The sequence below is a fragment of the Python bivittatus genome, unplaced genomic scaffold, assembly GCF_059951505.1.
Source record: "Python bivittatus isolate LINGU-HERP-01145 unplaced genomic scaffold, Pbiv_v1 ctg000980_np1212, whole genome shotgun sequence".
Classification (NCBI taxonomy): Eukaryota; Metazoa; Chordata; class Lepidosauria; order Squamata; family Pythonidae; genus Python; species Python bivittatus.
The window spans coordinates 4,966,128-4,980,567 of NW_028277125.1; the positions used below are offsets into that span (position 1 = coordinate 4,966,128).

At 40.6% G+C, this 14,440-nt stretch overlaps 1 protein-coding gene across 1 annotated transcript in view; it reads left to right on the forward strand.

The window, feature by feature from the left end:
- EIF2B5 (eukaryotic translation initiation factor 2B subunit epsilon) overlaps positions 1-14,009 on the forward strand; it is a 30,333-nt gene extending 16,324 nt beyond the window's left edge. The window contains exons 8-16 of the mRNA XM_007431523.3: positions 808-953; positions 1,619-1,757; positions 2,681-2,782; positions 3,482-3,589; positions 3,785-3,875; positions 5,815-5,938; positions 7,573-7,698; positions 9,010-9,120; positions 10,180-14,009. Coding sequence (XP_007431585.2) covers positions 808-953; positions 1,619-1,757; positions 2,681-2,782; positions 3,482-3,589; positions 3,785-3,875; positions 5,815-5,938; positions 7,573-7,698; positions 9,010-9,120; positions 10,180-10,245 — 1,013 coding nt within the window. The 3' untranslated portion in view covers positions 10,246-14,009. The remainder of the gene's footprint in view (positions 1-807; positions 954-1,618; positions 1,758-2,680; positions 2,783-3,481; positions 3,590-3,784; positions 3,876-5,814; positions 5,939-7,572; positions 7,699-9,009; positions 9,121-10,179) is intronic.
- The last annotated feature ends 431 nt before the right edge of the window (positions 14,010-14,440 follow it).

Here is a 14,440-nt window from a genome sequence, read left to right on the forward strand (position 1 = left end):
ACATTCAAACTGAAATGAAAGCTCAAACTGCATGATTTTGGGAGACCCACACTCATTTCAACTGTCTGTTCTTTTTTGTAAGTTACCTTGAGAATCACTGGGTTGAAAGGCGAGATAGAAATATCCTAAATAAATAAGAACACCAACTCTCCAGTGATGTCTGAGACGTAGGGCTGTAAAAACAGTATTGGTCCTGGTCTAAACACAGAACTTGGCCCAGTGTTTACAGTTTATAAGAGATGGTGGGATGATGAGTATCAGAGGTGAAGTCATGATTTGGGAAGAGCAGATCAATAGAGGGTAAGAATGATTTACGCATCTAAGGCCATTGTCATCAGATTTTGTACTGAAAATCAATATTAATCACAGTGCTGGATTTCACATGTTGCACCAGGCCTTGGTTTATTTTAACTATTTGTTGAATAAGCCTGTATTTAGTTAGTTAATTAGTTAGATTTATATGGCCACCATTTATATGGCAATTGCAACTCTGAGCAGCTAACTCAGTTTAAAACATCAGCACAAATTACAAGAATAACAAAACGTATAATAAAAATAGAAAAAGCATAAAATGAATCAATCAAATGTATATTAACAAAATCTCATGTGGTAATGGTTGGCTTCATAGAACATCCTAAGCATAAATCATGGCTTGTAAGCCATAAGACTTCACATAACATGCTAAGGAAAAACAAGCCATGTTATGCTATGGCAGAATATGTAGACATAGCTAATATATGTGTTGTAAACAAACACCCATATGAATGTGGCATAGAGTGATGATCTGTTTTTTTGGGTACTGAGCAGGTAATGGTGTCCTTCTGGACCGGGCATTCCTGTGGAATGGGGTCCACATAGGAGACAATGTAAAAATCCATCAGTCCATTGTTTGTGATGAGGCGGAGGTGAAGGAAGGCGTAACGTTGAATCCTCATTGCGTCCTTACTTCCCAGGTGAGTTGGTAGAGATACTTCTTTGTTATTCTTTTATTTTTGTTCTGATAGAGCAGCGTTTCTCAACCTTGGCAACTCTAAGACATGTGGACTTCAACTCCCTGGATTTCAACACCCAGAATGCTGGCTAGAGAATTCTGGGAGTTGAAGTCCACACATCTTAGAGTTGCCAAGGTTGAAAAACATTGTGATAGAGAGTCAAAGGCGAGAGGATCAAAGCATCTTGGGGCAGATCAGATGTCACCAGTCATTTGCCCAGTCTGTACTTCGGTCTTCTCCAAATGTGTTGGCAATTCCAAAAACGCTGTCCTTATTCATCTGGTGCCTGATAGTTGGCAGAAGCTCCCCAACTGAAACTTGATTGTCCTCTTAAACCAGGGTGGTCTCACAAAGGTCCTTATGCTCAAGATTACAACCCACTCATCCTTATCTAAACAGTCTGTAATGGAACGTGGCTCCCTGTCCTGCTGCTCAGCAAGAGAGGTGCTCAGAATGAGATGTGATTAGCAGTTTTGGCCACACAGCTGATTCTCTTGCTGCCTTGGTAGGGACCTGGTTTCCTTACCCCCAGTGACTGAATCCCAGTGAGCGAATTGGGGGCTTGGAATCTGCAAGCCATTTTACTTCCTGGAGGAAGTAAACATGGAAACATTGCTTCATTTTAGGTGGTGGTGGGCCCTAACAAGGTCTTTCAAGAAGGCACAGTCATATCCCTGCATCCTGCAGATGAGGAAGATTATGATGAGGACGACTTCAGCGATGATGCAGATGTGAACAAGGAGGAGAGCAAAGTGAAGCAAAAAGGTATGGGAGAATTTTGTCCCCCAAGTTAGTTGGAGAGTGAGACTGTTCTCCGGCATGTTTTCTCTTCTGCCTTCCTTCCTATACAGTCTTTCCTTGGGAGCCTGCTCTGCTGTTAGAAAATGATTGCTCAGGATTAAGCAGCTGGAGAAAGAAACTGCTTTGAACGAGTAGGTGGGAAGGAGATGATGAAGTGGTGGGAAAAAAGGCTCTAGGCTCTAATTCCTACTTGGACACAATTGAAATCTCCTTGCCCAGCCAGAGATCTACTTGCCCTTTAACTGTACTTAGCACTCAGGCTTTTTGTTGTTGTTTTTCAATGCAAATGTCTTCTTATTTATTTATGAAATTTGTATCCTGCCTTTCTTTCAGGAGCTCTAGTTGGCTTATATATAGCTCTCTCCTCCTATTTTTTCCTACAATAGCAATATTGCAAGGTACATTAGGGAGAGGGAGAGGGTTTCTGTGGCCAAGAGCAGGCTTGCACCTGGCTCTCCTTGGTCCTAGTCCCACACCTTTTCCATTATAACACTTGAGTTCTCAGTTTAATAGTTCCCAGAGGCTGCTACAGAAAGCAGTTAACCCCACAGGATGTTTTTTTGTTCGTTTGTGGGGTGAAAGTAGAAGTGTAATGCCTACTTCATCATACAGTTTGTGTCACTTCCTCTTAAGCCAACCAGTAGTTGAAGCAAAAGGCTACTAGTCATCATTACTTAGGCTAGAAAGGGTGAGGGCATAAGACTGCTGTCCCTAATCTACCATCTTCCATTGCAGCTTTTCCCAACCTGATGCTGGGATTAGAAAATCTAGCTAATGAGATAGACCTGTTTGGGGCCGCAATCAACAAACCAGTTTCTTCTGTTTAGTTTGGCCTTTTGTTTTTTTCAAACGATGGCAATCACGCCAACGTTAATTTTCTGTCTTAGGCTATAACACAGAAGAAGTTGGCTTAGAAGGCAGAGGTTACCTCTGGAAAGCAGCTGATGAGCTTGATGCGGACCAAGAGGAACAAAGGCAAAGTCTTTGGGGTAAGCAAACTGGAGCACAAAAAAATGGGATTCAGCAGGCAGAATGCCACGGCCAGCATGGAGTGGCAGGTTAACCCATGGTCCTGTGCAGTTCTTGAAAGGGGTGAGAATTGTCAAGAATACTGGTGCAGCAGTAACTTTTTCTTAGCTGGGGATAGTCTTGGTCCTATGAATCATAGAATCATAGAGTTGGAAGGACCTACACTCTAGTGCAATCCCTGCTTAGTGCGGGATGTAGCCTTTCAGACAGATGGATAACCAGTTTCAAGACCTCTAGTGAAGGGGAACACAAACCATTAAGTCTAAACTCAGGTAGCAAAACCCAGTTGCTTATTTTCACATAAAACTGTACTCAGACAAACCATGTAATGGTTTAATGTGATGGTTTAGCCTGCTAAGATAGTGCTGGGTCTCCATGGCATCCTGGATCACAAATGATTTATTTTCATATGGTCTCATGTGTTTTGTGCAACTGGGTATTGTGCTGTCTATGAGGACTTGAGAGTATTCTGTCTTTTTATTCCTGGAAGGCCGAATAAAAGAGTATTCAAGATCCAGTTTTGTAAGAATAACCAATAGCAGAAAGTCTTGATAAAAATAATCCTTGAAATGGAAATATTGGATAGAATTTGAACTTGTGAAAGGGTGCTTGAGCAAAATCAGAGAACTTCAGAAGATTCTTTTCTCCATCTTAACTAGGCTCCACCTTAAAAACTGAAGAAGAAAGTGAGTCTGAAAGTGATATGAGCTTTGGGTCTGAGCAAGTGGATAGTCGGACAGCTTCCCCTCAGATGGATGATATCAAAGGTAATCATATTTTTATTTTGTGGTAGGAAGTTAAGTCAATATGCCCCTTCTTGCATGACACTAAAGGAGAAACTGAATTGGGTGTGAAAAAAGAATGACTTGGGCTATTTGGATTTGGGAATTGATGCCAGGGGTTGGTTCTGTCAGCTCTTTATCCACATGGGTACTCTGCTTCTGATCTGCTCTTGATTTCAGTTTTCCAGAATGAGGTGTTGGGGACTTTGCAGAGAGGTGAAGAAGAAAAAATCTCTTGTGACAACCTGGTTCTGGAGATCAACTCTCTCAAGTAAGACATTTGTCAGGTTTTTTGACTTCTGCATGAGGAGAAAGGAAAGTGGTGTTCCAAGGCTCCCTGTCCAGAAGCAGCCATGTGCTGAGTCTCTTGTGCAGAGATGTATGTATGCAATCTATCACTTTATGCATAAGAGCATTTGGTTTATTATTTAAATTTAAACTGGGGCATTGATCCGCCACTTGGCTTGGGCTGAAGAATCTCACTCCCAAAATCATCCAGCCAAAGGACAGAAAAAGAGGAGTTGCTGTGGCTGGAAGTTCCTGTATGCTCCCTGCCTCTGGTTTACTTCCAAATAAGCAGAGAGGTTTGGTCACAACGTGGAACCCATTGCTGGGAAGAAAACGGTTCTGCATCCGCCTCCTTCAAGATCCTTTGTGCTTTCATTCTCTTCCCGCCTGCACTCAAAGTGGGGACGGAACTGCTCTGCAGATTGAGAGCTGCTGCAGATTTTTAGCTTCCACTCTTAGATACAGCAAGGATAGTCAAAGGAATAGTGTATGAAATAGTGCAATTTCTTTGCCAGATATGCTGTCTTTTCAGTTTGCTGTTTGAATCTTTTGCAAAATCTGGATTTTCCAACCCTCTCCCCCCAGTCTAGAAAGATTTTAAACAAAGGCAGTGAATGAGCAGAATCATGATGGAAAGAGATGCAGTGAAATAAGGGAGAAAGACCTAGATGTAGGTCCTAGAAGCTCTTTCTACTTTAAAATACACTTGGTATTTTCAGCCAATATCTTCAGTTCCAAGAGCTCAGAAATTAGCCCTTTCAAGAAAAGCATGCTGAGATTCCTAGGATATTTTACCAGTTTTTAAATTCTGCATTGTTGTGTATTGATATCATCTGGTGCAGCATTGGTCCACACACATTTGCTCATCTTTCCCACGAATTGGTTTAGAGACTTAATTTTCATCCCCACCTATAAAGCAAAATGTATAACTACCTCTGGTCCCTTTCTGTTCTTGTTTGCCTCATCCCTTCTTTTCTGTTATCCCCATCAGTCAAATTTAAATGCTAAGTACCTTGGACATAGCCACCAATAATTTGGAATTTTTTTATGGTAATGCTGCTTCTGAAAATCTGTATATAGTGCCATTGGAACAGAGCAAGTTACCTTGATAATTTTACTGAAGGGCAAAGTATAATTGCTTACAATTATTTAAAATCCCACTACTTAATCCCACTATTTAATTCCACTATTCCATTATTTAAAATATGGTTTATCTAGCTTAAAATCATTTATTGGGGTTTTGCAAATAATAAATCCAGACATTTGATTTGAAAGCAATTTATTTGAATTTCCAAATTAAATTAGCAAATTGATTTGAATCACTGCGTTGACAGGGATGCCGCCAGGTTGATCTAGATCATTTGATGAGCTCTGGGCTTATTCAGAAATGGATTTTCTTCAGTCAGTTTGGAAGGCTGATTTAACAGTTCAGTTCAGGCTTCTGAACTGCATTGCTTTTGCAGTTGGAAGCCCAAACTGAATTCGATCACAGATGTCAACTGGACAGTCAGGTTTTGTCCAATCGGCACACCTATATTATTTATATTGTTTTCCATAGTTTAGATAGGGGTGTTTCTTAGTTGTACGTGTGGGGTCTTCTGCATGGACCACAGGACTCCAGATCCTAATTAACACTGATATTGCTGTTTAATATTTATTAATATATATCAGAATAACATCTTGTCAGGTGAGTTTATAACTTGTTTTTTCTTCAGTGATTTCAGTGGAATTCTGTTCTGGCCGTGCATTTTTTCAGTAAGTTTAAACGTTTAGTCCTGGTCTGAAATCTCTACCTCTTTGGAGATTATTAGTGTTCAGCATTGTTAGAAGAGCCGTGTATCATCAGACAATAAAACAGATAAAGGTTTGCATAGTATATAAATATGAAGGATGTCTCTTCATATGTTTCCTTCCCTTTATAGATATGCCTATAATATTGGCCTGAAAGAGGTGATGGCGGTGCTCAGCAAGGTTGTGCTAGAATTCCCCCTACAGCAAATGAACACTGAAAAGGATCCTCAACACTACTGCATGCTGGTAGTCCCTGTGAGCATCTTTCCTTCCTTGCTTGATTCAGTCTGCATTTTAATTCCTTTAGTGTTTCTTCTGCCCAGTGCTCGGAGACAGGGGCTTGTTGTTTCAGATAGCTATGTGAGCTAAAAGCTTGAGGATGCACTGCTAAGGTCTCCCCCGGCAAGGATTCTTGTATTTTGTTTCATGGTTTGTAAAACCGTTATTGTTCAAGGACTACACTTCACAAAACAGTATGCAAATAAGACCACAGTCACTTGCACGATAAAGTAGCCACTATTAGAGATAAGCAGATACTCTGTCATGGAATACCCTGTTTTGCAGCTGGATTATTCCGAGTGTTCTGGAAATGGCCTGACTACAAAATGACTATTTTGAGTGTTCTGACTTATTAGGCCACTTTGGGAATGCTTGGAATGGCCTATTTGGGAACGGGACAGTTCCAGAAGACTCAGAATGGCTTGTTTGGGGGTCATACTACTTCCATAGCACTCTAACTGGTTCTTTTTGGGCTCAGCCCAATGCAGGAAGACTCCCAGTGGCCTTTTGGGGATTGAACCACTTCCAGAATGCTCAGAATGGCCTGTTTCAGAATTAGACTGGTTCTGGATTACTCACTGCAGTCTGTTTCTGGGTCAGACTATTCCTGGAACACTTGGCCCAACCGTGGCAGAACATACGGCAGCAGCTTGTCAGAGCTGGTTGGGCTGAGCTGCTGCAAATCAGTCATTCCTTCATTCTTGGTCACCCAGAGAACACATTGATGAAGTAGAGATATCTTCATCGGGAGTAGGCTTGAAATCATTGCTCACATGTTGCTTTTTAGGGAGAGTTTATCCATCCATTCATCTGTTTGTTTAAAGAATCCCTCCCCTCCTTGCCCATGGGTGACTGAAATATACCATTAAAGGGGAAGAGGTTCTAAGAACTGTAAAAATTGGACTGACATCCTCATGCAAGCCAAGTTGTCCCCTTAGCTTATTCAGGGCCATTCCCAAAAGAGAAGTGGGGCATAGAAAAAAGATTCCATGCTATTTGTGGGCACGTTTGGTGTTGTGACGAAGGTGTTGGCCTAGAAACCAGGAGACTGCGAGTTCTAGGCTTCCTTTAGGCATGAAAGCCGGACGGATGACTTTAGGCCAGTCCCTCTCTCTCAGCCCAATTCACCTCATGGGGCTGTTGTTGTGGGGACCATGGGAGGCAGGAGCATTATGTATGTTTGCTGCCTTGAGCTGACCAAATATATATTTAAAAAGTGGGATAAAAATATAATAAGAATTGATAAGAAGAAGAAGAAGAAAAAGAAGTAGTAGTAGTAATAGTGTGGGCATATTCAAAAAGGAGCTGGAGTTTTGATAACATTTTCAGAACAGAAAAAGGAAAAATATATTTATTATTCTATTTTCTTTCTTATCGCTATTCTTTATTTTCTTTGTTTCTTTTCTAATATTTCTATTGCTTTTATCTTGTTAAATATAATATAAAATTATATTAAAATTGCAGGACAGGATGTTTTTGCCATTAAATGTTTCTTGGTCATTCTTTCAGATTCAAGAGCTACTAACATTATCCACTTCTTAATTATACTATATATTTATTTAAGTGGCTCCCTTCTTACCATTCGATTCTCTTTGCTTACCCTCTCCCAGTTACTGAAGAATTGGGCTCCACTCTTCAAGAACTACATCAAGCGAGCATCAGATCACTTGGATGCTTTGCATGCCATTGAAGAGTTCTTCTTAGACCATGAGAGCCTGTCCATGGCTATAGCTAAAGTAAGTTTCCTTGGGTGTTGGTAGGGTAGCTGGAGGTTGATCCCTGGCTGAATAACGACCTATTTGTTGAAGCAGGATTTTGTTCTGTCTTAACTCCATGGGAAGGTCCCATGTTCCTGTCACCAAGGTTGGATGAAGGAGCTGTTTACCAGCCCCTGAAAGGTACCTGTCTGCTTGGTCAGACATTGAATTCATCCAGTTGGCCTATACCACTGCTATACCTTGCTTGTTGAAAATGAATATTCTTGGCCCCTAAACATAAATCCTGGTTTGTAGCAAGGAAAAACCAAGTCTGTGACAATAAGCTTTTGTAAGGACCTGAACTGTTTGGACTACAAGAGTCCACACTAAATCTTCTGTGGGTCCTCAAAGTACCATGCTTTAGGGCTTGGTTTGTTTTTCCCCTATAGCCATGTTGACTAGAAGGTTGGATAGAAGAGCAGTGTTATGTGAAGACTGGGACTTGGGGATTCCACTTCTTTGTGGATTTTATTATAAAGTATGATTAATACTCTTGGGTAACCACACACGTCGTCTCTGATTTCTATTCCTGGCCATGGGATGGTAATCACAGTAGGTTAGAGGTTAGGAGTGGACAATAAATTTTCCTGGGTGGCAGATTCCAGATGCAGGACTTTACCACTTTCACCTAAGAGATGCTAAACAGCTGCCTAGGAAGGTAATCTGCTTTTGAATGTCAGAAAATATTGGCTGTTTTCAGAATTTGTGGATACTGGGCTAGATGAGACTTGTTTTGGGTGGCCAGCTTCTTCTAGTTAGCTGTATCCACATCAAACTTGAATTAGATCTTACCACCTAATATCCTTGGCAGAAGAATGCTTGCAGGCTTTGTTTCTCCCAGTTAATTACAGTGATCCGCTTTTTCCCTCTAAAGAAGAATTTTGTCTGGGTAAGTTATGAAGGCAGGAGGCATCTTCCTTAGTTTATATTCCTTATATATAGCTTATATTCTCAGATCCTGTTTGCTTGCCAAATAGATGCTATTAATGTTGATTCCCCTTTCCCCACCCTTGTCTATATCATTCGGGAAAGGAAAGCTACCTTTTTTAAAAAAAAATATTTTGCTTTTTGGCACCGTTCTTCACATTAGCCTTTGATTTTTTTTTTTTTTAACAACTCTACATTCTATCGCTGGTAAGACATTAAAAGTGATTTGTGTTGAGTTTATTTTCCAGACAACTCATTATTTCTCCCTCAGCGCCATCACTACATTCCAGTAGCTTTAAAATTGGGCCGTGGTAACTTCCTTACCATGCATAACATCTCATACAAATCCTGTGGTCATTGCAGGTGCTGATGACATTCTATCAACTGGAAATCTTGGCAGAAGAGATGATTCTAGCTTGGTTTTCTCAACGGGACACATCGGATAAAGGCAGACAGCTTCGTAAAAACCAGCGGGTGAGTTTCCATCACTGGTTAGGATCAAGATTTTGTGAACCGTATCGATCCCTCACATTTATTTATATTCCATCCCAAGATTCCAGGTGGTTTACAAACATTAAAACACAATAAAACACCATTAAAAAACAGTAAAGTAACTTATATGAAAAGACACATAAACAGAATGCATAAAATCAAATCCAAACAAAACAGCACCCAGTTATCCCCAGTGAGCTTTAAAAAACCCATTAAACAGAATTGTGTTTACTGCATTACAGAAAACCAAAACCTAGGGGAACAGGTGCACTTTGGGGGTGAGTGGTTCCAGAGTGTCAAAGCCACCACAGAAAAAGTCACCAGGGTTAGGGTTTCTTCCCTTGATGACCACATAGGACAGGTAGAATCTGGCTGGAGGAGATGGTCCCTAAGGTGTCCCAGAATGGTGGCAGGTAGGGCTTCATAGATTAAAACCAGCATTTTGAATTGGGCCCAGCAACAATTCTGCAGTAGAGACTCTCTACCCACTATCCGCCTGAGCACTGCATTCCGTTCCAGTGGTAGCTTCTGAATCCTCTTCGAGGGCAATCCTACACAGAGTATGTTGCAGTATTCTAAGCATAAGTGAAAAATCCTTTAGCTGGACTTCAGGAAAGTTGAAGACTTCTTGGCAATGAAACTATTTGCCGCTTGGTTAACCTGTTGCATTAAGCCATCATTTTGTTGGTTTTTGTGAACTCAGCCATAGCTTAGCAAATTATGGCTAAATGAATGCCTTAGCACAATGTGTGAACTCTATTAATCACCATAAGGCAAAAACAGCTCATAGTAGTTTTAGTAAGTTGCAGTGAAACAAATCATGGCTTAGCATAATATACAAAATCCAATAGCCGTGTTGGTCAAGTTATTGTAGTTGAAATCCAGTATCTGAAGTGCAGCAACTTAAGAAAGGAAGTTTTATGTGCAGTCCACCCCTTTTCCCCCCTTGTTCTGTTCATTGTCAAGAAGTTTCAGATTGTTCTTCTGGGGAGTCACCATCCCTGCATGTTGATAATCTCTCATGATGACATCTTTTTGCAGCTTCATAAGTTTATCCAGTGGCTTGAAGAAGCGGAAGAAGAGTCATCTGAAGAAGAGCAAAACTGACCTGGAAGCCTCCATCAGAAAGAAAGACGAGCTTTGCTCTCCCTTTCTCAGAAGAAGGAGGCCCAAAGCATCCGTCTTGGCCAAAGAAGGTGGCAGAAGAGCAAGAAACAAGCCGTGTGCATGGCCTGTGCATGTGGGATTCAAACTCCCGGATGGCTGACAATCCTGTGGTTTATTTAGTTGTATATTTAATGTTGTCCCTGGCAAGACACCATGTGTGGGACAGAAGAAAACAATTGCTGGATAAACCAGAGACCTGTATACTATTTAAAGTCTTTCTAAGAGTGTGTGTGCACACATGTGTGTGCTGATGGTTATATATAGAGCTACCCATTGGGGCAGGGGGAGGGGGGCTGGGGTTCTACCAATGTCCAGGTAAACAGCAAAATCATGCAAATTCCAAGTCAACCTTAACAGTTAGGATTCAAATAATTTTTGAGTTCTTCAAAAAAGATCCCTTGAATTTCCTGCATTTCCTTGTGTGCATGGGTGATGGCCCGTTCTTTAGTCCAAGAGCCAGCTGCAAAGTAGAAGAGACAGAGAAACAGAGGCTAGTAGTCTAAACTCAGGACAGAGAAGGTGGTATTGGCAGTAGCCAAATGGTCCTTTAACCCTAACTGAGGGATTCGACCTTAGGGAAAAAATTTTTCCTGAAAGGAAGCTTCTTTTTGAAGTCAGGCTAGTTTCAGTCACCCGCTTGCAATATGATGTTATCCCAAATCATGGAGCCTTTTTTCTTTCACTTCTCTGTGCGTAACATGGGGGAAAAATGTTCACCTACCTCACAAAGCATTTGCTTAGAAAGAGAAAATCTATAACAAATAAGTGTTCTTAGGCCTCTAGCACTGGTGCCCTGTTGTGCACCCGTCTTGCTGACAAGTCTGATTCTTTGGACCTCGAAGACATGGGTCCCATCCTGTTTTTGAGGAAAAAGATGTTCTTTGTACTTCTCACGAAGCTGCTGGAGTCGATTCCTCTCCGCCTCTGACAAATATGTCTTTGGCAACTTTTGTAGTTCTATTTTGACTGGCCACAACCATACTGACTACACATAGATCCAAGCTAGGCCTGTCATAGACACTTCACATAGGATTCTGCTCATTCTAATGGCTTTTAAACCATGCTTGATGTAACTGAAGAGAACTTCTCTTAATAGTGTATGTTAGAATGCTGGTGGCTTGAAGTTTGCCAGATAAGTGTTACAGTGGCTTGTTCTCTCTAACCTGTTCCTCTTTGTTCCACTGTTGTCGCTGATGGAGTCTCCAACATCTCTCTTCTTGGCCACAGTTCAGCATCTGTAATGCTGCTGATGGTAAGAAGAATTCAGAAGGCAAGAGCTTAGGTTTAAATCAGGGGTGACAAACTTGCAGTCCTCCAGATCTTAACCATTGGCCATAGTGGCTTTTACTGGCTGGTTTGTACTTTAGAAACATCTGGAAGCCAATTGGTTTCCACCTCTGGAATTGCTGGGTAGTCTCTTGATCTTGCCACCATTCTTTCTAGAAAGGAGCTACAACAGATCTGAAAAAAAGTGAATACCACCCCTGATTGGATTGTCTCATGGATTTACTTAAATGTCTGGGAAACATTTCATGTTGGGAGGGAAGAGCTTGAACACTGTGGTGTTTGACCACTGTTATCAAATCCACTTGTAAATGCTGGGAAAGAAGCGGGTTTTTTTTTCTTTTTTGTCCCTGCTAATATTCAATTCAGGGAGCCATTAAACCCCTCTGATGCAAAGAATGAGTTGTCTGTTCTGTAATATGTTGGAATCTGGATCAAAGGGCTTACATTAGAGCCAGTGCTAGAAGAAGCTTGACAGCACATCAAACTTAAAAATCCTTTGCAGCAAGTCAAATTGGAATCTGCAAGTGCTATTTCATTAGTGTGTATATGTGTAAAGCTTTTTGTGGTTCTTATAATTCTTGTGTATTCTGCATTTCCTTCCTTGAATTCTGTGTTCTGAACATGCAGTGTTGGAGTGACCTAATTTGCACACTTTCTCATTTGAGATCTTGTACAAACAAATTGTTTCAAAATGATAGGAATTCACATGCTGCTTTTCACCTAATTGATTTGTCCACCCCATGTTTTCCTAGGTAATTTTCTTCTGCTTTGTAGCCTTGGCAGTAAGTATTGAAAAATAGCTTTGAGCATTTGAAAGAGCCCTAAATAACCATCATAATGTTATGAAGGGTTGACTGTTAAAATAGACCCCACCAGATTTAAGGCTTTCTTTTTACTCTTTTATTTCAGTGGGCTTCAAAGTGACCATTCCTAAATCCACAGCCAACTGTAAAAGCCCCAGTACCCCTAAAACCAAACTTTAAAGCTACAACTTACCATTGTACCCAAACAAGATTTGGTATTGCTATTTGGTAAGGCTGACAGTTATTAACACCATAATGCAACACAGATTTGCATGGAACGTGTGTAAATGTGATCAGAAAGACAGTTGTGGAGTTAAACTAGGGCTAAAATCCATGTAGTTAGCAGTGGACTTTGGAGGAGGTGACAAATAGGTGTTTTCCATTTGCCTCTTTCAATTAACATGGTTTCACTTTAGTGGACGCAACTTCATTAGACTGAGTAGCAAATGGCAACGAGTAAAGTATGCAAAACACTTAGAATACAGACATCTCCGCATCTCTGGATGTGCAAAACCTTCAATTCCAAACAAAAGGACTTTGAATTAATGGCATGTAACTGAGATACGAGGAGGGAAAAAGGCTGGACTAGAACGAAACATGCACAAAATGCTCTCTGTGCCCTCAAATCCAAACCAGCTGACTAAGCTGTTCATTTTCCCTTTGTCTAGCAATGGATTGTCGTCAAGTGGTGATTGAGTCATGCAGCCATAACTGAGAGTAACTTTTGTGTATGTATTTAAACGCCAGCGATCACATTCAGCATTTTTTTGACCATAAAGACCAAAATATTTATTTTAAGCAGGCATTATGGAGAGGGATGTATTCCAGCAGATGCATGAAGTGGGTATTGAAGAGTTTAGAAATTAAATACCCATGTGGAGGGAAAAATGACGCAGTATCTGTTAAGTTAGGGTTCATTGAGGCCTTCTAACTGTATGGTCAAATGCCCTCCATTGGAATCTCTTCTTGGTGACAATCTGCAGTTCTTCCAGGGACTTTTCAGTGATATCCCTGATCCCTCCTTCCAGTGTCTTTCATCTATCTCAGCGTTTTTCAACCTTGGCAACTTTAAGATGTGTGGACTTCAACTTCATCTTAAAGTTACCTAGTTCGAAAAACATTGATACTTTGTCCATTGTCCTGTACTTTGCTCAGCCTTGCCAAGCATAATCATTTTTTCTACCCTTGCATCAGATGCCCAAACTATGTGAGTTTCTTGTTGATTTTTGCTTCAAAGGAGCAGTCAGCCTTTATTTGGGTGGGTGGCTGATTGACTGATTGGTACTACTTGCAGTCCACTGTGGTTTTACTAAATATCTCCAAATCTACAATTCAACTTTAAATATCTCAACCTTTTTGGTCATCCAGCTTTCACAGCCACTGGGGAAAACCACTGCTTTATCTATTTAGATCTCTGTTGCGATAGAAATATCCTTCATGATCCTGTCTAAGTTTGTTGCCTTCCTAAGATGAATCTTTAACTTCTCCAACACACTGAATTCTCTTGTCTTTATTTAACTTTCCTAATGGGCATTCTATGTCTTTTTTACTTTCATCCAACACAGCGGTGTTGCCTGCATATCTAATCCTGACATTCTTATATTCACTGAACAGAATAAACATACAGTATATGGAGATAATATTCAGTCTGGTCTCCCTCCCTCCCTCCCTTATTCTAAACACTTTGTTTCTCCAAACTCAATTCTTACAGTAGTTTCTTGTTTCTTGTAAAGATTCCTCAGAAGCATAACCAGATGTTCTTGTACTCCATTACATATATATACATACACACACACACCACACCACACTCTGGCATGATTTACACACTCAAAGTCCTTGATGTAATTAAGTTGAAAGTCAACCTCCTTAAGCGTTGTTGTTCTCTCCATTATCCATGTTACTTTAGCTATCTGATTACCCATCTTACTTTAGTTATCTGATCTTAATGCCCCTCTGCTTTTTCTGCCTGACCATTTAGTGTCTCTCTTTAAATGTATGGTTCTATTCTTTTTTGTAAGCCCAACTTTGCTTGTATGAGAAATTAC